The sequence below is a fragment of the Microchirus variegatus genome, assembly GCF_963457635.1.
Source record: "Microchirus variegatus genome assembly, chromosome: 19".
Lineage (NCBI taxonomy): Eukaryota > Metazoa > Chordata > Actinopteri > Pleuronectiformes > Soleidae > Microchirus > Microchirus variegatus.
Genome location: NC_139820.1, coordinates 9,110,853 through 9,134,017, shown reverse-complemented (window position 1 = coordinate 9,134,017; position 23,165 = coordinate 9,110,853). Strand labels below are relative to the sequence as shown.

At 41.1% G+C, this 23,165-nt stretch overlaps 2 protein-coding genes across 2 annotated transcripts; one reads left to right on the top strand and one right to left on the bottom strand.

Annotated features, from left to right (window-relative positions):
- Positions 1-1,473: 1,473 nt before the first annotated feature.
- gde1 (glycerophosphodiester phosphodiesterase 1) lies at positions 1,474-4,530 on the bottom strand. Its single transcript, XM_083905739.1, has 6 exons — positions 4,032-4,530; positions 3,412-3,587; positions 2,923-3,028; positions 2,664-2,756; positions 2,316-2,527; positions 1,474-2,146 (listed from the first exon to the last, which is right to left on the bottom strand). Exons 1-6 carry the CDS (start codon positions 4,290-4,292, stop codon positions 1,999-2,001), a joined length of 996 nt encoding a protein of 331 aa, XP_083761865.1. The 5' UTR covers positions 4,293-4,530; the 3' UTR covers positions 1,474-1,998.
- A 164-nt stretch (positions 4,531-4,694) lies between these two features.
- Positions 4,695-6,080, top strand: tmem186 (transmembrane protein 186; the record flags this gene model as incomplete). Its single annotated transcript, XM_083905687.1, has 2 exons — positions 4,695-4,807; positions 5,430-6,080. The coding sequence occupies exons 1-2, from the start codon at positions 4,793-4,795 to the stop codon at positions 6,078-6,080; spliced, it is 666 nt and encodes a 221-aa protein (XP_083761813.1). The 5' UTR covers positions 4,695-4,792.
- Between the last annotated feature and the right edge of the window lie 17,085 nt (positions 6,081-23,165).

The following is a 23,165-nucleotide window of genomic DNA, read 5'->3' as shown; positions in this document are numbered from 1 at the left end:
TGATTTTTGTATTTTTATTTATTTTTTACGAAACCATATCGTTTACTAACACGTGTCGGGCTTTTATTTTGAAGTGTTGGGAATCGATTCATTTCCGCTGGTCGCACTGCTTTACGCAACTGGGCACCCCCTCTCAGTGACGTCACTACACGCCCCTCAGAAGAGGTTTTGGAGGAGGGGGGATCACCTTTCACCCAGACAGATAAACGTAAACAAAAATAAATAATACGCGTTGAAAATAATGAATTTGTGTTAAATATGGTTTCGATTTTATTTGACATCAAAAATGACATTTCCTGCATATTGTTCTGCACTTTGACAATGTTATTATACACAACATATTTTTAAGTCATTTGTAATGTAATCTGATATTATTTGGCCTCATAGTACCACACGCATATTGCTCTTTTCACGTTTCACTGCATCTAAGTGTACGACCTACATTTAACGCAGCGTGTGACGGCTAATTATTATTATTGATCCGAGTACTACAGGTGAAATCACATCATTGACAGCTGACAGTTTGCCTCAGCGACGATCAGCTGCTATAAGAAGCAGCTCAGACGGACTTATCCAGGATGATATCCAACACTACTCCCCCCCACACCACTCATGTGCACTATCTAGGTCAAATCACCTGAGTCTCCAGACCAAGAGGCTAATCATCAACAGTCCACACCCCCCAGGCTTTGTATTAACACAGCAGTGGGTAAACCGGGGTCAGACGAGAACCGGTCTGTTCTGAGGAAGATTTTTCTCAGTGTATCAGCGTCTACCGTTCCCCTCAAATGAACTTGTAGATGTGTTGATGAGAATAGACTTGTTTTGATAAGGTGAAAGAAATATTAATTGCATGTTTTCTTCCCCCGGACTCTCCGCTACACTGTTGATGTACTTGATCGTTCCAGTTTTGCAAAGCATTTGGCTTTTGCAAAAATGTCACTGACGTGCAAGAAAGCATCTGATGACAAACAGAAATAGTCTGCATTGCTTCAGTCTGATGTACAGTTTATATCTTATCTAAATCAAAGCTGACTTTTCTATGCTTCAGTCTATTTGTCATGCCTTCAGTGTCTCGTTACACTTTTTTTTTCTTTTTTTATCTCTACTGCAGTTAATTTTTAAAGCCCCTGTAAAAACTCCACACATTCACTGACTTGGTTTCTTATTACTCACAGTTTAAGTTACGTCTGGTTGCTTATTGATCGTCCACAGCAGTCGAGACCGGATCCCAGTTGAGTTTGGGTTGTTTTTCCCCAATTTTTTTTTTATTTTTTACTTAGGATAGTAATGCAAAAGTAATGGGTGGATTACACATTTTATACATTCATTCATTGTCTACCGCTTTAACACAAATAGAGGAACAACTATTCACTCTCCCATTCACACCTTCAATTAATCTTAAACATATAAAATGTTTACTTTTTTTTATTAGATTTAAATTCATTTTTCATTAGCATAGACTGTTCATAAAGTGGACGTAGTCTTTCGACTGCAAAACACATGGCACTATGATAGTTAATGCAATGTCACCTATTGGACAATACAAGCGGTCACCAGTGTCCACTCTTAGCTTTATCGTATTGTTTTATCTCAATGGGAACACAAGATCCAAAATTAACATCATGGGCTATTAAAGAAGACCCAAAACTAGAGACGGAGTGCATCAACTCCTCTGGAAAATGTTTACCAACGTTATAAATCAGGTGCTGGGTATATTGCTACTATATTACTAGGTATGAAGTACGCACAGTCCATGGAGCATATATAGTAAAGAGACACAACTGTAAAGGCAAAGGAAAACAAATCACTGCAGCTAGTAAATACAGTACATTTGATTGAAGTCCACTATGGCCAGATATAACAGAAATGGTTTGAACTGTGCATGAAAATAACAGGGGTGGCATAATTGTATGTTCTCTTACCTCATGCTACACGAGGTTGCTGAGAAATGTACGTTTGTATGTGCGTATTTGTGCGTTTTTGTTCACGGGAGTGTCAGTAATGAGGTTCGCAGTCCTCCACCAGGCTGTCTGTGATGTAGTTGACCTGCAGCACCTCCTGGTAGAACTCTTTCTCCACCTTTGTGTTGACTGTCCAGGCGACAACCTCCACCCCTCTCTGCGCCCAGTGCTGCACGTAGTCCCTGTGGACAGACACTCAGTAAGTAGTCGTTCAGAGATCATTTTTTACAGCTGCCGTTTTGACAAATGATAGCAGGAAAAGCACAGGTTTTACTGATCACATTAACAATGGCTCTGTCCCATGTAAACCAGAACTGTGCAACAGTTTCGTCTCGGGCCGAGGAAACTCACAACGACACGGCGTTCTTTTGTATCAGGAATGCCGAGATGCCACAGAGCTTCCACAGCACGTGGTGATGCCCCAACTCCAACGTGATGTCCATGAGTGTCATCCAGTGGTGTTTCCACGGCGACGAAAAGCGCCGGGCGCCATCTCCGAAGCGACTCAGACTCCATGGCCTGTGGGTCAGTGCTGTGACCACATCTGGGTCACTCTGTCTCATCTGGGCAGGAGAGAAAGTGCTGCTTAGAGTAACATCTTACTTTATATTTTGCCCCACCTTAATGGATTCTGAATGAAAGTCAATATAAATTAACTTATCATGACTTTGTATATAGATGATTTAACATCACTCTTACCCTGTAGATGACTTTAGGCTCAAACGAGCAGACGATGCTGCTGTTGTAGAGGACTGGGTGTTTCTTGTACAACTCTTTAAGGGCTGCGGCCGCCTAAGAGGAGAGCAGAGAAATGTGGTTATTACAGGTCAGTCCAACACTATATTATGTCATGATAACTGGATGGAGATCAAATGAATCAACATAGTAGCACAGAGAGCGAGAGTTCACATAATCCAAGTATTCTTTTTGTTTTGTTTGTTAGTTTTACTGGCTGCACCTCATCTGGATGACCTTTGACGTCAAAATAGATGGTGAGTTTGAGTTTGATGCACTCCTCCACTGCCTCCTCCAGAGTCGGAATCTTCTCTCCGGCAAAGTTCTCCCTGGTGACAAACAGATTGTGTAATATCATAACGATCAGGGATTCTCTGTCATAATAAATTACAATAATGCACGCATTTCTTTAACTATTTCTTGCACTTCTCAAAAGGTTAACTGAACAGGACGATTTGTAATTCAAACTCCTGTAACATGTCTCACACTCTCATGTCTCATGCACACCAACAGTATACAACTAGCAAATCTTTTTTTCCCTTCCTTCCAGCCAGCTTAACCTGCTACCACACCTCCAAATTGTTTGTTCCACTAAAACATGCTATACCATCCTTTTAGTAAACCTACACAAACATGTTTTCACCACTTCTGTTACTGTTGTATTGGCCCAAAACCTTAACCCTAACCCTATAAATACATTTCCTTCTCTTACCTGAGTCGATGTTTAGCAGCGGCGTCCAGTTTACGCAATTCAGAGAAACTCATCTGGCTGAGTGGTCCGGAGCGGTCAGTGGTGCGGTCCACGGTGTCATCGTGCATAAGTATTGGGACGCCGTCTGCTGAGAACTCCAGGTCCAGCTCGACGCCCGTTGCCCCATTTTTACTGGCCTGGTGAGAGGTGGGAGTCAAATATTTCAGTAGGTGTTTGCAATAATATCAATCAATATTTATTTATCTTTAATTAGGCCCTACAGTATTACAGATACTGGCCTCTACCTAACGGTTGAGACGTCTGTTCATAATAAACCTGGTTTGCATAATTCATAAGGTACAACATTCATAACAAGTGACATTAAGTGTCAGTGAGTTCAGCTTGATGCATTTTTCAATGAGATGTAGTGACTTAAAGTGTGGTCGACCAAATGGTTGAGTAGTACCTAAAGGGTTAAACACTTTTCAAACATTCATGCACATACATGTATTATAGCTATTTCCGCCATTAAACCCTCTTGTGTTTTTACACACAATGTGTTTGTACTGTGTTTTTCAGGCGTGTCATTTAGGGAGATGTGATTTGGAAATGAATAAACCATGCCCCGTTCCTCCTCTCACCTCCCGGATGGAAGCGATGGTGTTCTCCGGGGCGTCGTACCCACCGCCGCGGTGAGCGACCACCGATACCTTGCTGGCCGCACCTGCCGGGTGCAGCACCTGCTGGACTCGACTGGCCGGTACTTGAGGGAACCGGAACACGGCCAGAAACACGTAGAGGGAGACGGTGAGGACGGTTGACCACACCGCGCTCCGAGTGCCCAGCAGGACCACCACGAAGACGACCGAGTACAGGGTGATTTGTTCCCCCAGTTGCAGCATCGTTTCCCTCGTTTCTCACAAACCGCCCGTCCGTTTACCGTTAACTGACGCTCGTCCTGCTAAGTTCACTAAATGTCTCGATAAGGTCATGCTCTCCTTAGCAAAGCGATAATAATAACAACTGACCGTTAATGTAAACAAAAACACTGAGAAAAGCAGGAAGTGAGCCTCAGCTGAGCTGACGGGACGCAGTGTCACGTGTAATTCTCCAGTGGAAACAAACGGCTGCTTTCCCACAGGTTCCGCATACAGAAGTCGAACATGGCGATGAAAGAGAACAGGAAAACGGTAATGGTGACTCGACATTCCAACTTAGTAATACCGTGGCTGAAGATTGTAAGTGCGCCACAAGGAGGCACAAGTAAAAAAAATGAAGTAAAATTGTCGAGTACTTCCGGGTCAATGACGGAGTGAACTTCAGGACTTCAAGTTAGCCAAGTGCAAGTGTTCGTGTGTCTGGACTGTTTCTATTTCTGCAAAAGCGCTCGTCCCTGATCAGGATGTTGATGGTCAAGGTAAATTTCTATCCGTTTCTGTTTTTTTCACTCGTACTGTGCAACTTGTCAAAGAAAGATGGAAAGTTGAGTAGTTAGCTACCCATAAGCTAGCTGCTAGTGGCCTCTGTGGCTGGAGTGAATGACAGTCCATTTAGGACAGTGGTCTGCAGCCTAGCTACTTTGACAAAATGAAAAAAAAAACGAGAGCTAGCTAGCACAGTTTTTTATTTCAACCTAAACAAACTGAAAAAGGTCGTTTTGTCTGAACATTAACGAAATGTTGGCGTCCACAAGTGACTTTTTGAAGTAAACATGACACAAGTAGTGTCCAAATGTAAGCGGGGTATGTTTAATTATTTAAACCTTTGGCGAGCTAAGGGACTGAGAGCTACTGGTAGCTCGCAAGCTAATTGGAGACTCCTATTTTAGGATTAAAAGAGCCATTTTTGTCCCCTCTCCATCCAAATAAAATAAATCTGGAGCCGGAAATCATATTCGACCCATAAAATGAAGACGATACCACGTATAACGGTTTTTATACAGATATACTATATATTATTTTTACTTTATCCATGTCTTGCTTGTATGGTGTGCCTGAGGCCTGTGTCAACTTGACCTAAATGATGTTCTCTTTCTACAGATCAGATCAGTGCTGCTGTGCAGATCAACCTCCTATGTCCTGTCCTATACCAGAGGATCGCATCTGCTAACAGGTCGAACACCATATGTTAAGCTGCTTCCTGGTCACACAGCCATCCAGCAAAGCCTCCATGCATCCCTTGCACCTAAAATCACAGCTTTTGTCAGATACTCGGACTTGTCCTCACAGAAGTACACCATGATTTACACCCTGCCGCACATTAAGCTCCTTAGAGCCATTTCCAGGCTGAAACTCCTGCAAACTGCAATCACTGTGCTCATCCTGCCCCCAGTGTATGTCCTCTACCTCCAGGGATCTGCATCCCTTTCCCTTGTCAGTTATACAACAGCGATGGCACTGTTTGCTGGTGTCATGCTGTACACTGCCAGTCACTTTTTCAGGAGGGTTGTGGGGTTCATGTACCTGGACCCGTCTCAGACTACACTCAAAGTGTCTCACCTCACTTTCTGGGGCCGGCGCAAGGACATCTACCTCCCTGTGTCGGATGTAATGACCATTGCGGACACTGGGGACTTGACGACAGAGACGATTTTGAAACTGAAGCGATTCAGCAATTCACCGACTATGTATTTCTCCACTTATTATGGACGTGTGGTGGACAAACTGGGTTTTGAAAAGGTATTTAAATGATGCAACATTTTTTTTCTTAAATTTATGAACCCTTCATCTGAAGACGGGCTCTGTCAAGCAATATCAGACCTGACTGAGGGAGTGTTCATGTGTATACACCAGCAGTGCAGGGGCGGGTGGGAACAAGTCAGATATATCCATTGAAACTTGTCAATAAGTGGGTTGTTTGAGCTTTATTAACACAATATTTCTCTTGCCTTCTTCTGTATTGACATAACATGAATCACTTCCTCTGTGCAGTTGAAGAATGTCTGCAGGCAACACGAGAATTAAACTGCTATAATTACAAAGAACTACAGAGGTGTGTGGTGACGTGAGGCTTATCAGCATTGTGTGGTACTCATTTGGCAATGGTGTGTATGTAATAGAGTAGTAAGTTAAGTAAATTAAGCTTGTGATAGAAGGCTTTCTGGTCTTCAAAGTGGACATTATACAAATTAACTAGTTTTGGCAATGTCATACGATTACTTTTGTTGAGAAACTAGTGACTGAATGTGTGAAACGGAAAAGAATAAACATTTAAATCTGCTTTGTATAAGTGAGACATAACTGTGTTGTTGTTATTATTAACCCCAATTTGTCTGCTTTACCACCTCCAGAATCCCTCTTTTAATCATAGTTGCTATTGCTGATCCAACCTACTGGTCCCAGCTCATCACTTCATTCTGTAGTGTAGTATGTTCTTTGGACCACTAGATGTCCCCAGACTCCATCTAATATACTATTTGTGTTGGTTGTATGTCAGTCAGTAATCCTGGACTTGTGCTCTAAAATTGTATCACCTTATTAAGCTCTGATGCTACTATCTGCATCTGTGGTTCCTTTTACACCTGGCATGACTTAATGATTGTTACTTTGAGATAAATCAACCACTGCATCATTTGCTTTTCATTGTTTAGTTTTGTTTTCTGCATGAGATCATAGACGTGTCCATCATTTCCTGCTCAGGCACCTGCGGACAATGCATAGGAACTGTATTGTTTATGTGTCACTGCCATATTTTACATTACACGTCATTTAGCTGACGATTTTATCTAAAGCGATTTACATTGATCAATTATCACATCTGAGAAAGGCAAGTAGCATTAAGGGCCCACGCTGGGTATTAGCTGAACTGCCCTGACAAGGTATAGTGGGTATGTGAACCCCAGAACCTCCACCAAGGTCTGTGGACTATACCACTGACTGTTGATCTATACGCCTACTGGACCTGAAACATATACCTGATCGGGACTGTTATTGTGTGGTTATGGTCACACCCTTGATCGAGAACACCCTCGGTTCACCAATGGGTTCCCAGAGGAACACTAGAAAACATGAACAAAGGAACAAAGGTAGTGAAGTGGAGTTTTTTTTTGCCTCGGTAAAAACCCCCCTATGTATTGAAAGGAGAATCTGGCAGCACTGATCGCTTCTTTTATGTCTTCAAGGGCTCTGCGGAGACCGACTTCTACTTGCTGCTGTCTTGCTCCAAAACGTCCAACTAACAGACCCACCTCTGTTTGTTTTGTCATTGTTAATAACCGGGACGAGCTTCCTACAATCAACAATATTGCATTGACCTTGACTCCATCGCTGCTTTTATATTCAATACAATTTCCTGTGTTTATGAGCATTTTGGCTGCTTTTCTGTGACTCATTACTCATTAACAATATATAGGAAGGCGCATGCATCTTTTTCGGACTGTTGTGTAATACTCTTAAGTATGCCTGACCATTGTGCATTCTTAAAGATACCGTCATGCTTGGCTCACTCCCTGGAGACTTCTAAACTAAGGCTCGCTGCGGGTTCGCGTGACGCTGCGATGACCGACTGCCCGGCAATATTAAATCCTGGTAAACATGCATCAACCACGCGGGCAGCATTGTCTGCCACCACATTCCAGGTTGTTTTTGGCACAACATTTTGGAACAGTGTTATACAAAAGGGAAACCTTCCTGTCGCTGAAGGATTTCCTCTTGTTTTTTTCGATAATGAAAAGGCAGAGTTTTGTTTTGGGGTTGTGGCAACAGCAGTGGGGGTGACCAATCTTATAAAAATTGTCCCTCACTCCCTGTCATCGTCAAAACACATGGCTCATTTCCTCACAAACCTATATATGTTTTGACAAACGTTATTAGCATTGTGCTGTGGCCTATCTTGTTTGTTTAATCCATAGATAGGAAATGAAAGTGTGGTTTTCAGTCGTCCTTTTCACCATAAAACAGTCTCAGCATGTACAGTAACGTCATGCAAAACTGTAACCTGTTGTATTAACATGATTATGATTTGGTGTAGAGAACGTATTTTTAAACTTTAATGGGATTCAGGTTCACAGTTTCTTACACAAGAATTTGATAGACGTACTTTTTCACTGATAAATATTGGTTGTTTGGATCTGAGGGGCCTGATATGCACATCTCAAAAGGGTCCAAGGAGCTGATTTGTTTGCTAATTTCATCTTGAATACAATACTATCACTTTACACTGGATTTACAGCTACTACAGCCATACTCCTCTGATTATGGCTGCAGAAAGTGAAGAGCTTTGTGTCCCCTGTGGGTGTTGTAATAGTAAATTAAATTTACAAAATTCTTTGTCTCAGAGCTACAACTGCCCATCACCCTATACCTGCCGAACACAGAATACCAGGTCATTTTGTGTATAGTGTATTGTGTCTAGGTAGTCGGCTCCCCGATACCTACAGTAGAAAAAGAGGTGTTAAAACACTGCCTGGAATGGCAGACTCTTTGTCTATTGGAGGAATGCAAAAGGGGAGTTGCTCAGGTATAAATGTGGAGGGCTCACTTTGCTTTGGGTCTTTTCTCCAGCTAGGATCACTCCTGTAAAGATTGACCTTTTCCTTGCAACAAAAATAAAAACTTGTTGGCCGGCTTCTCTATTTCATTCTTCACCAGCAGCAGAGAATTTCCACAACAGTGTCTGGACCTTGGAACTTGTAAATCTTGGTGGCAGTGACAGCGTGTAGAGAGTGTGCTTAACCCTGCATCAGCTTTATAATTAGAAACATACCTCGCCGCATTAGCAGGCAGGAAACGGCGCGGGCCTTCGTGTGTGTTAAGGGAAGTGTAGTGTACACATGAGGAGGGGTTTGGGGGGGGGAAGCATGCGATATGATCACAGTCTGGAATTTGAGCTCACCTCTTTAGAATGTGCAGGTGGATGAGAGGGTAGGATGAGTGGGAACCGGCACGAGACGAGGCAATGAGACATACGTGCACTGTGTGATTCAATAAGAGTCATGGAACAATGAGGTCTGACTGTTAGAGTTATTAACAGGTTTAAATGACATATTATTTTAGTTTATCAAGCTCCGAAAAGACGACAATATGATTTATTATTTTTTCAGTGCTCCGTGAGACCAGTTTGTGGGTTAATAAGTGCACCATTTGCACCATGGCTGAACTTTGTTATACAATTTCTTCTCTCTCTCTAAAAAAAAAAACACACTTTGAAACCAGCATGCCTGCTTTATACACCCGACCTATAGAATAAAGCCTTCTGGGCCATGCTGCAAATTTGAATTCAATGAAAGCGATGCCTCACCCAGCAGGGAGTTCCTGCTGAAAGGAGAAGCACGGCTCGGCCTCGGGCCTCAGAGACTCATACAGGATGGAGGGAGAAAGATTTCGCTGCTCCCAGGATTATAAACCCAGTATTCCCAGTGTCATTCCCAGTCCGCTTCTACCACACCGATTGCTGATGGGTGAGAACAGCCTCGTTCATCAGTAGTCAGGTGTCAAATTGGCACAACGGCGACTGTTTGTCTAATTAAACGTGTTTATTTTGGAACGCTCGTCAGACTGACAGTCTCCTCCTTAGAAATGTGGGGGGGATTTCCTCAAGGTCAATTTCATCAATACCAAACAATGCCACATTGCTGGGTGAGGAGAAGAGTGTGAGGTGGGGCGAGGTGCTGTGCTAGGTGCCCTTCAAGTGCTGAGCGATGTAATCTGGTCAGCTATTGTAGCGCCGCTGCCCCTCGAGGCTGCAAGCGCTCGCGATGAATGCAGCAACAATGAGCAAGGGAGGAAGTCTGTATTTCGGCGCATATATCAACAGTTGGCAGGTTTATAGCGTAATCTGTCACTCCATTGTGTAAGTTTATAACATGCGACGTGTAGCCTATGTACAGTGAGAAAAGTATGTGAGATATAACGCAGGAAATACGGTACACTAAGAATACACACATGCTTACATATATATACTGTATAGACATAAGTGTATAATATACATATACATACAGAGGTGGAATGTAATGAATTACATTTAAAAATAAATTCACACACTGGAAACTTTGGCAATGAACAATGACGACAGGTGAATTGGCGCTTATTAAGGAGAACGCTTAAGCATTTGTGACCTTTGACCCATACACTTTACATTATGCGGTTACATGTTTTATTTTGTCAGCACACAAGGTTTTTGTGTGTGTGTATATACATATGTTTGTATATATGTATGTGTGTGTGTATATATGTATATGTATATGTATATGTATATGTATATGTATATGTATATGTATATATATATATATATATATATATATGTATATGTGTATATATGTGAATATGTGTATATATATGTATATGTGAATATGTGTATATATGTGAATATGTGTATATATGTATATGGGTCAATGACAAATAAAGTTTCTTAAAAGGTATTTTCAATATAGATGTAATGCATATTTTTGAGTCCAGAACAATACGTTTGAACATGTCTCATATATGAAATTATTATAATAATAAATAAAAATTTAATAAATAATAATTATTATTAAAAAATGAGTTAAAACCGTTAGAATATTGAATAAATATTCTAACGGTTTTAACACATTTTTTAACAGTATTTTTAACTTCACAACAAACAAAACATATGTCAGGTGGCACAACCAAATATTTATTAAAAAATATATAGATTCCTAATATTTAATTTAAAATTAATTATTTGTCAACTATCCCTTAAGCCCTTGAATTAAAAAATAATGAATGTGAGATGTATGGGGTGCTGATTGTAAAGTTGCAAGCTAAAAATAAATAGCAACATTTTGCATTATATTATATTTTAGTATATATAGTTAGTATATATATATGTTTATTTGTAACATTTAGATTTATTTGTAACATTTGGATTTAGATTTAACATGTAGATTTGTATTCAACATTAAAATGAACATTTAGATTTAATATTTAACATTTAGACTTGGATTTTTTTATTCAGATTAAACATTGGAATTATATTTTCACAAGAGAAGTAAATATTAATTCATAATAAAAAAAAAAATCATGTTTTTTTTATATGTTTTTGCTAAATGTGGCAAAAAGACACGTGTGGCGCCCCATCGAGATATGTGTCCCCTTGTCCTTAGTACTTTTACTTATAAAATCTTATCAAAACAGTGGTACTTTTACTTGAGTTAAATATTTCAGCACTCCAACTCTGCATACATATATACTGTCAATATCTATACATGGTATAAAAATGATTCACCTTCTCTCTGCCAAATAAAGTTCTCGCCTTTGCGTGAATATGAATAAATAAACCTCTAATTAACGTGTTGGAACAGGAAAAGCACAGGTGCTACTGATTACATTCGTGGCTCAATGGAATTTAGCCATCATTAATTTGATGATTTGCACCTGTGAGTTCTCCCACTGTGGCCCGCGGTCCAAATGGCTGCTGTGCAGAGGACCTGTTCTCTTTGTTTGTCATTTATGGATTACACTCTGGATTACATTTTGGATTAAAAATGATAACTCCACGAAGTCAGATGCGTCAGCAAAGGTAAGCGCTTTGCTATGTTTTTGTTGCTAATAATATACGTCGGCCGCAAATGGGGATTTGTGTGTGTATTCCGTGTTGAACACGACCCTTGTTTAAAATACGGCGCTCATATGTGTCGTCATTGACGGTCACTTCTCTTTGCCGACGTAAACTTTGAATTGGTCATTGTTTGTGTCACTTTATTGTGTTGTGCTAGACGGAAAAGCGTAATTTTACGCTCGTTGTGTTTAACCGTGAGGAAGTTTCGAGGCTTTGGCCTAATTGACGTGTCCTAGCTTGAGGGTGGACGTACCCGACCCGTGCGTAATTACGCACAACTCTACAAGCGAGATGTACACGCAACTAAAATGTTTAAATGTGTGTGTGTGTGTGTGTATATATATGTGTGTGTGTTTGTGCTACATTTTTTATTACTATTTTCTTAATTCTACTGGAGCAAATATATATTTTACTAGTAAGTTGAAATGCCACATTTTAGAGGGTTTTTTGTGCCTCAGCTGGTGAAATATTTGAAACTGTAAGGGAAAAAACCCCCCAAAATTTAGTGTCTCAGAATATCATTTGTGTCCCATATGTTTATTAGGAAACATACGGCCTTTCAGTAGAGGAAACACAAATTCTTACGCTGTTGTTACATTTTTTTTTCTTTCAAATTTAAAAGGCCCATCGCTCTATTAATGCGTCATCAAAAATGTTTTTGACACTTTCACGACAAATGATTAACTGATTCATGCATGTAGTTAACTTTTATTTGCATATGTCACTTTCCTTAGTGACAGCCCCTCATAAATCCCCCTCATCTGGACTCGGTTTTTTTTTGGGATGCCTTTGCTTTAGTTTGACTGTCAGTGTCAAACCTGACCATTCATTGGGACAAATCCTGTTTGGCCACTGTGTCTGTTGACAATAAAAATGTCTATGAGGGACCTGGCTCGTGAACAGATTTAACAAATTTAGCTGGCATTAGTTCCACCACTTATTCTACAGCCTTGGAATTTGTTGCAATAAACACGAATCCGTCATTTGGACTTGCTGACTCCGTTTTTACCCTGATTTTGTTAGGTCAAGGTTGAGTTTGAGTTTCGGCATAGTTTTACTCTCTCTGCTTACTGTCTGACTGTCATCTGACTTATTCTCATCAGCGAAATAATAGAAATCTCTGCCAGGAAGAAATTCCTTAAATGCATATGTCAACTGTTAATGAGAGAATGCATGGTCAGATGGAAATTATAATATCTCACTTTTTTTAAAGAGAGCAGTTGTACCACACACTTTTTTAATTCATATGATTATCCACGAAACAAAGAGTTTAATGTTGACAAATGAGCATCTTGTGTTTTGATTTTTCCATGTAACTGTTGCCTTGGAAGAAGCATATAAACATAATTGAGATTATGCAGTGATGATTAATGTATGTCTTCAGAAAGAAGATGAATGAGGCTAAGGTTTATCACATGGTCATGATTCTCAGCTAATTTCACAACTGTTATTCATTGTTTTTTTTTTTTACCATTGCACAAAAACTTAATGTGCTGCATGTGCCATTGGCGGAATAGCAAGGTTGTGAAATAATAGATACTGCAATCTGCATAATCGAAAGAACATAATGTTATTTTCTTTGATTATGTTATCTCAACAAAAACTCGTAGTTACTAATAATGCAATAACATCACAGTTTTACATGTACAATAACTCTTTTACTAATAGACTACGATATCTCGCGTCATTACATAACTTTGACAAAGTTGTCCAGCTCAAGAAAACACTAGAAAAGAGTTGAAAATCTACAATTTAATACATTTTCTAGGAATCTGATAAAATCTTGGTATGGTGGTCCAAAACCATTTGTTCAGCACAGACCCCACCCTGCTATAAAAATCAGCCCCAGCCAGTTTTTCTTTTTTTTACTATGAATGTTGGACGGTGTAATGTATTTAAATCTACACACACACACAGTATGTGAGTGGAGGGAACACACTTTGTGTTTCTCTGTCCATTCATTAGAACGTCTACCAGCCTTGGAACACATTGTAATTTTTATTAACCATCAGTGGCTCAGTCATTGTTTGCTTACTGCGTTTCAGTCCGCTTCCTGCATTTGGTCAAGCGAACCGAGACCTATGTTTTTCGGCGGACCAGAGTTTGCTTCAGTTGTGCGTTCACACCTCCCCAGAGGAACCAGACATTCCGAGCAAATGAACTAGGATTCGATCAAAAAGAGCTGGTGTGAATGTACCCCTGACTAGTCGTTGGTATTGTTTGGATTCCAGTTTCTTCCTTGCAGTTCTATTAGCTGACACAGCATAAATTCACTGTCCTCAGTACAAAAATATGCTTTGGCCTAGTTTTAATTGCACATATCATGTTTTTTTTTTGGTTAGTAACGTTTATAGCCTTGTCATGTGACTCCATGGGCGCCACCATTATTCTCAGACTTCGTTTTGGTGAAGTGGGGGTAGGTCGATCAGCCCCGACTTCGCTAGTAAGAGGTCCCACTTCGACAGGCATTCCAGTGCATTTTTCTAGTTGGAGGTAGGATAAGTCCCACATCGAATCTCTTTGCTCTGTTCACTGCCCATCGCTCACCTGCTTGTAGCCTCGATCTGCTCTTCCCTCCCTATATCCAACAACAGCATATGGAGCGCTCTAAACATCTGTAAAGTTTTTGTAACATCCTTACAGGCAGAATTCATTGATTAAGTTTCAGCTACAGTCTTGCAAAAGGCATGGTTGTGACCATTACTCTGCATTTTTTTTAACTGATATACAGTTTTTTATATTTTAGCATAATATAAGCGACCTGCTACCTCGATCATTAAGTGCAGTTGTGTGGATTTGTGCTTTGAAATCCTCAAATCTGGTGACCACAAATGTACCGAATGAGGCGTAGCAGTAGACGAGCAGCTCCCATGTCCGTGCTTGTGTACGACAGCTACATAGTGATATGGCATTGTTTTTAATCACATAAATGAATTATTGAGGCATAATCGCTTTAGTGAGGTTAAATTGAGGCCCACGTCTTTGGAATTAGGCTTCTGAATACCTATCATAGGAAAGAGACCATCAGTGCATCCTAAAATATCCATGTATTATTCCCATCGACTCCGTGGCGCTCCGAGCGTCTCCCTTTGGGACAGCTACCAAACAACAACATCCAATCAGTGAGCGTGTCACTATTTTGTCATATTTGGGCATATCGAGAGAGAGAGAGGGAGTTCCTGGTCCTGATTCTCAGACCTCTGCAGGTCTGTCTCAGTGGCAGAATGCACAGTTCCTGTGTTTGTGCCTGTTCCTGTCTCCCGCTGTCAGCCTGAGGCGCGTCGCCATTGTTTCCTCATATAGCGCCGGGGTCAGGGCTGCTCCCTCACTCGCTCACGCCGTCTTACTCTCTCCAACCTGCCTTGGTTGAGGGAGGAGAGTTGGAAGAGAGAACGAGGCGAGGCTCCAAATCGGGCCGGTCACACCTAAATGAATTAGGAATACAGTTAAAGAACAGGCTGCACACACACACAGAGACACACGTCCACCTTTTGTTGTGCAGCAGGGGGATTCCAGAATTTCTTGTAAACACTGTGCAGGTAAACAGACTCCCTGTCTCGTACACTGAGAATAGAAGCAGCAGCTTCCATTTTCTGCACGTTATTCTTTGCTGTTGAACTCAAATGTACTTTGATTGTTTTGTACAGTGCTGTGAATACACTCAATCGTTGATGTGCCCTTGGAAATCTACTGTGCATCGGCATCAGAACCGTAACCCATGCAGTGCCGGTTCACATCGTTTTCGTGAACATGCGTTTTTGCTCAGAACATTTTCATTGTGGTATAAATATTTGAGGGATTGTATCTGGTTAAAATCCAACTCTGATATTTCAATAAACACAGATTATGTTGAGAACCGCTGCAGGATTCACAATGACATGTTTATATAGACTTCTCACCTCAGAGAGAGAGCGTATAATTGGGATAATTTACACTTGCATACAATTACTGTGATGTTTGTACTGGCATATGGTCTCAGTTGTTAATGGAGAGTTAAGGACCCATCATCATCATCGCTAAACTCATGTCTATTCTCTAACAACTTGACAGCAGTGACACTCTGGGCTGTGGTAAGACTTTCATACAGCGCTAAATGTGTTATAAATTATCATTTACCACGTTTTGTTTGTTTTAGGAACATGCACTCCTATTTCTCCCATGTTCACACCCACATCAGTCCACTAGTTTATGGGTGGCCATGGAGCAGGAGGTGACTTTGGCCTTGTCTTCTCCTGTGTTTGGTATTTTGCCTTGAGATTGGCAACTGGAAATTCCCAGATAGCACCTGCAACCAGGCTCCTATTGAATATAATGTGAGAAATAGGCTCATTGTTTTACTTCAATACCACAACAACACCAGTGCGGCAATAATCACTCTCGTGCTCTTGAAGTTGATGTTGAAACCTTTCGTGTGCACGAGCTACTTCCTGGTAACAGTGGGGGCTGTTGTCTCAGTTGATCGATGCCTATCGTTGTGGTGTGAGATGTTTAACAGTCATATATGGGTGTAATGTACGATATCACTACACTTCAGGGATTACACACCACCACAGTGTTCCATCCATTCGTCTTTATATCTCGCCTAATGCAAACAAACGCACTCTCTGTCCTGTGGTGGTGTTTGCTCAGCTGGCAGCAGACGTCTGGACCCTAAGCCATGTAGACCCACATCAGTCCCCTTTGGCTTCATATGTATATATACTGATAGACATCTAAAAGCCTCTTTCCTGTCCTCTACCAAAGCACGAGTCACATTTTCTTTTACTCACATTAAGCTTATTTCATCACACCTAATGGCACTTTTAATGTGCTTATTTAGTGTGGTTAAATAAGCACTTTATTCAGGCGCTTCAAAGAAAATAATCCCAATTATGATTATAACGACCTTCAGTCTTGTGTATCTTTTGTGTTTTTTAATATATAACCATTAGAAACGGGTTCCTGAGCATCTGTGTTGCGTTGTCTTCAATTGCAGTAGCTCAATCACATAAGGTGTCAGATCTGACTGTGAAATCCTGCATTTTCCAGCTCAGCTCGGGTTCTTAACTAATGGCTGATACCATCTGGTCCTGATGAGGACAGGAAATACTTTGTAAACCTGATGTAGGAAGGGAAAAAAAAAGCCTGCTGCTTTACGCTTCACTGTTCATGGGGTTTCAAGTCGTCCAAACAGAGACGAAGTGTTAGTAATAGATTCCAATCATGATAAGGTGGATTGTTTTCACAATGACATTAGCAATCTCACAATCTAAAAGCAACGGTAAGCACCAATATGTTGCCTTTCATGAAGCCTCGGTTCCTCATTACAGTAAATATTTAATCCCCATCAGAATAAACCTGGTGTACACCTGTACAGTATTACATGAAATCTTAATCTGGTGATGGTGGATTTTTGTTTGTTTGATGGTGGTTTTGCATTAACAGCAGGGTGCAGTTCTCCACGGAGTAGTAGAACAAAGGACAGGCTGTTTTTGTTTTTAAACCTGAGTGTTTTCAGGTCAGGGAACGGAGCAGTTGAGATGACGTTCACATTGACCAATTTAACCTCTCATATGATGGTGGAGCAAAGTATTAATAAAAAGAACACATGTTGAGTGAATTTGCACAATCTTATTCAGTCAGACTAAGTCTATTTTTAGTTGCACTAACACTCTCACGTTATGTAAATGTCCTGTCTGGGTTTGCCAACACCAGCTATCATATAACAGTCGCTACTGGTCAAACCAGACCATATACAATCATTTGCAGCATAACGACTAGTGAAAGTTTACTCTGCAAATATCCCATAACACTGACTCTCCTCGTATCTATTTGATTCTAAATAAAGATGTAATAACAACATGAAACGCTCCGAATACTTTAAATATTTATCCTGGTATATGTAATGATAATAAAAGGATTTATTTTGTCTCGTTAACATGTTTATAGATTTGTACTGGCCTCTAAAAGCATTTGAAAGGGCCACAGGGTTGCTTACTTTGGCTCCTGAGTGAGTGTGTGTGTGGTTTAGAGTTGTGTTCTTACTTGGTTGGTTGTTGCCTTTTGTGCATATTCACACTGCGGCGTGTTGTTGCTTTGACCACAAGGTCAAAATTGATTGTGCTCATTTCATATTGGGATATCTACAGAGACGGCTAATCAAGACTAATGACTTTTTAACGCAGCAGATTTTTTTTACTCCCTTGTCAGTCACCAGATAAACGCGGTGTGAACCGTCATGGTCTGTTGACAGGGCTGTCGACGGAGACACCAAAGCCCGGGCAGACACCCAGCATATGCCTTGTCATGCTGGGAGTGATATGCCCGACACACAGGCAATGCATTCATGTGGACACACATTAGCCCACAGCTCTCGACAGTCGCTGCCTGAAGACTTCACAACTTGTGTGAGGAAATCGGTCCATATTAATCAGCGTGTAATTGGCCTGGGAAGCACAAGGACAACGGGGACACGAGACGGCGAGTTCTGTGGCTGGAAAAGCCTGCGTGTAATAATTAAAATGCCACTACTGGGGCGACCAGCTATGGTTACAATTGGTGCCATAGGTTTTGGGGAGCAGGACAAGGAAAAGGACAGGTTGTGTACCAAACTCTGAGATTTCTGTCTTTGATCTTTATCTTTAATGACGTTTTGAATCAAATTCTCTTGATTTTTTTTATTTCCTTTTAAAGACTGCACTGATTTAACAAATATGGTCACCATTTCTCATTCAGATTTACATCTCCATTCACTGTTCCCAACCTAATGGAGTCCTCCTCCCTTGTATTAATCAAAGTGTTTTATGTGTGGCGGCAGCAGTCTATTGCTCTCTCCGTCTAGCCGTAATGACGTCCTTCTTTTTAAAAAAAAAAAAAGAGTTATGGATCTTCCAGCTGTTTACAAGTGGCTTTCAGGTCGTCTAGTGAGGACTGAATGCAGACTGGAGGTTTGGGGGAAGCACCAGCAGTCTTTATTTGGGTTTATAGGCCTCCTGTGGCCTTCTGAAATCCCCCTTAAACCAACCTTATCCCGCCTGCAAATCCCCTCCTCCCCATTATGTCTATTCAATATCCGAGAGATTGTTTGATAATTTTTCCTGGTTATGTCCTGTGTTCTCTGGAAAGCACTTTGTTGTAAACCTGTATTGTTGAATGGTATTTATAAATGCAGGTGAATCGGGTTATGTAAACACGCATGCACAACATGCAAAAAACCCCAAAAAGATTACCCTTAAACTAATTGTATACAGAAGAGGATTAAAGGGGAAATAAGTAGTTTATAGTGCCATCTAGAGGAGAGGCTGAAATTTACAACAAAGACCTGCTGCTCTGCTCACCCCCTCCCTTCCCTGAGTGCTACGGTATCCGCAGCTGGTCAAAGTCCTCGTCGTCTTTCTCCGTGTCAGCAGATAAGGTTCGTGAGGCGAGGGAGAGGGCGAGCTACCGCGGCCGTAGCAGACGAAGCGGAGAGAGTGGAGGCGGGACTTACGCTACAAGTAAAGAGACGCTTGTTTTGTTTTCTCACGTTTGTCCTTACAGGCTCCGGTAGAAACATGGCGTCTCGCTGCTAACAGTGGCTATGCAACCGCGGTCCGCGGTCATGTTATTTTACATGACTTTTTGAAACACTACGAAAATGAAACAAAAACTATTATACAGCGACTAGACAATGCAGGAGCACATAATATGTATAAAAAAGTGGATTTTGGGTTATATAAACCCTTAAATACTACACATTGTACCTTTAAGGCCACATGGGAAAATTAACTTTTGAGTTTTAAAGTCATACATTCTGAGATTTAAAGTCAGAACTTCTGAGTTTTAAAGTCAGAATTCTCAGATTAAAGTCAGAATTATCAGAATAAAGTCAGAATTCTGAGTTTTAAAGTCAGAACTCTAAAGAACCTAATATTTTTTTCCTGTGTGGCCCTAACCCTCTTCCGTATACACAATGCATGCAAATTTGTGTTTTTCTTCTTTTCAAACGTGTAATACTTCTCTAGATGTTAACGTGCATCTGGTGAACACACAGTCTTGTGCATACTGTTATTAAAAACCCCTGTCCAGTTGAAAACTAAAAGTAGGGCCAAAAAAATCCACATTCTTATTTGTCTCAATCATGAAAATAGTCATGAAGACATAAAAGAAGTCAGTCCAAACATTATGACTTCAAAGCTCCACTGTGTAACTTCTGCCAAAACACCCCCAACCTATCCCATGCCTTGGGTGAGCCTGCAATCTATAAACTCTAGGTCCATTCAGTATCATATTTTCTCACTCAGGTTTCAGAGAACCCAGGTTAATTCCTTAACCCAAAGGTCACCGCACTCTCACTTTATAGCGTATCTTTATCTGCCTCACCTTAATCACTCAAGATGTAAAATGCATCAATCTGTGTCTGAGTTGCGTGGAGCTGATAGTCTTAACCAGCACTGTGTGAAGTCATTTGACAATGCTTTGATGGTAAAGGTCACACTGTAGCTATAAAGGTCCAGTACATGACTCCTGTGAAACAGACGGTTGCAAGACAATAAAATCCTCTTTGTTTGTGTTTTACGCATTTAAACCCAAACTCTGAACATAACCTGGTTCTGCTAACGTTAAGTTACCATGGTAATGTGTGTTAAGAGACAGGGTCTGTTCTGTGCTCACTAAACTGGCATCGGTGTGAGTTGTCAGTCATTTGAACTCTGACAGACGACCTTTTCAACATGTTTCCATGATCAGATGTTTTGGTTGAGTTATGGTTGGTTAGATGTGAGAAAAGACATCATTTCACACAGCCATGCAGGCATTTCCACTTGCACGACATGACATGAATTTACCGTAACGCGCTACGTTATGTCAGGGCTCCTACGCAAATAAATAAATATTTCACACTGGCATTGTTAACTAGTTTTCCCTTCAATATCCCAGCTGTGCTGCCTCACCAGCTCTTTCCCAGTGCAACCAGATGATTAGCAGGGGACCAGTGTGTTGGTTTGAAGTCGCAGCAGGACACTGAGAGATCAGCCCGTGTTCGTCTATGTTCACATCTATTACAAGTCTCCTCATTGCTCCCCGAGGGAGGATTTTTGCCGAGGAAAACGAAACTATGCCACCCAAGGTAGTTCCGTGACCTCTGGCCCTTACGTGACATCCCTCTTTGGCTGTCAAATCATGTGACCTGCTTCGCCACGGGAGGCGGTCACGGCTCGGTTCATTTTCAGTGTAGCGTTTTTATTGCACTTTCCCACCCACGGTGAACACTCCTGAGCTATTTGTCGACGAGAACTGCAAATTGATCAAATCTGCACCCTAAAATCACAACACGCCAACCATGTACATGTATGTGTACATGCTGGTGTACATACAGTCTAAATCTGTGTCCAAACATTTTTCAATATGGCCTTGTGGTCGCCCAGTGGTTCTCATGAGAATCGTTATGAATCAAGTTTGACCAACGGAGCCAGCGGCCGATGTATTTCTCTTGTTGTCATTTTAATGTCTATAATTTAAAAAAATGTCAAACCGTCCATCCAGAGAAGTTTTCTCATGGCTGATGGAGGGTGGGGAGGTTTATTCTTATTTATAGCGAATGGTTTTTTGGATGCCATGTAAGGAGGTGCCTCCACATTGTTGCTGTAAAGCCGAAAGACAACATTGTTGGCAGTTGATATTTAAATAGATGTTTTAACTCTCTGTAACGTTGTTCTGTGGCTGATGAGACCATTGAAATGTGTCTGTTATTGGTTACTCTATGTTTATATGCCGTTAGGACGGATCTAAAACCACACTTTTATGTAAAACTGACTCAACTGGACTCAAACTGGCCGAGGCTTTTTGTAAATGCTCCACAGTTCCCAATAATTGCTCGATTATCAGTTTCTATGTTGGATGAGTTGCAACCTCAAGTAAATCACATTCTGTTGCCGACTGTAATCTAATCTGACATTTCATTTATCAGAGTTGAGGTCTTACACTGACCGGTAGTGTTGTTTAACCTTGTCAGCAGAATGGCCACAGGGCTTGTAAGGGTTGAAGTAGTAAGAGGGTTGACTGAAAACTGGGCCACACAAGTTGTGTGTGGCTTTTGTGAGCTTTCCCATGATGCAGAACAGGGATTAACTCAGTGGGCCCTGCTTGCCGTGAAGTGTCATTGCTACTGTCGAACAGTTGTTGTTTTTTACCGTCCAAAATTGAAAAAAAATGTAAAAACGGCAAACGCACTGAGGGTGTTGATCTTGTGTTCATGTGCAATGTTGTTCAGGAAGTGGATTAAAGATTAGCATACAGAGCACTGGGCTGAAGTCTTTATTAAGGGCACATTATACAGGAAACCTGTGGTGTTCTGCTGCTGTAGCTCATCTGCTTCAAAGTTCAATGTGCCGTTCAGAGATGGTCTTCTTTATGCCTTGGTTGTTATAAGTGGTTATTTGAGTTAGTTGAGCATTTTCTTACCACCAAGGAACATCTGACTTTTTAAAGTAGACATATTATACCCTATTTCTCCAAGTTAACCTAGTTCCCTGGTGTCCTAATGAACATGTCTGTGACATGCTTTGTCAAAATACCTTAAGGATGAAGCACCACAGCAGTTCAATCACCCTACTAAAACAGCCCTGTTCAGAACGCTCGATTTTGAGTGCCTGTCTCTTTAAATGCAACTACGTCTCCGTCAGCTAACAGCAGTTAGCATTTGGAAAAGCCCTCATTTTCCGACTCTAGGCGGCACATTGCTGTCATATAAAATGTATCCACTGGACACGTAAATCCTCTGAGGCTGGAAGTTTGTGTAGAGCTCTGTGCTGCACTGTGCAGCCAAGAATAGAACAGTTTGCAGACTTCCGCTCTTCCGGATACTATTGCCTTCGCCTGCACTCTCACGTTTTTTTAGGGACAAAGCGGAGCTCCGCGAGACGTCAATTCCAGGAATGTGCACAATGTGACGTCATATTGTGTGCGGAAGTCAACATTGCATGTTTTATCTCCTGTACTTAGACTGAGGCGGACCACAAAAACATGACTGATCTTTTTTTACACTTTGTCTACTCATAGGGCATCCAGAGTCCCAAATTTAAGTATTAAAATCCATGAAAGGTTTTGTTGCCTGTACAAGGCCATATCCGTAGTGTGCCTCTTTTGCACACCAATAGATATTGCCGTCTTCAACTTGAAGACTCGCATCATTAATGGTACTGTGCACATATTGGTGGCTGAGCAGCTGTGCTGTAATAGATGAGTGGCCAGAGTATTATTTGACCGGGGAATGCAAAAGTGTCGGCGTGTTTTCCACCGGC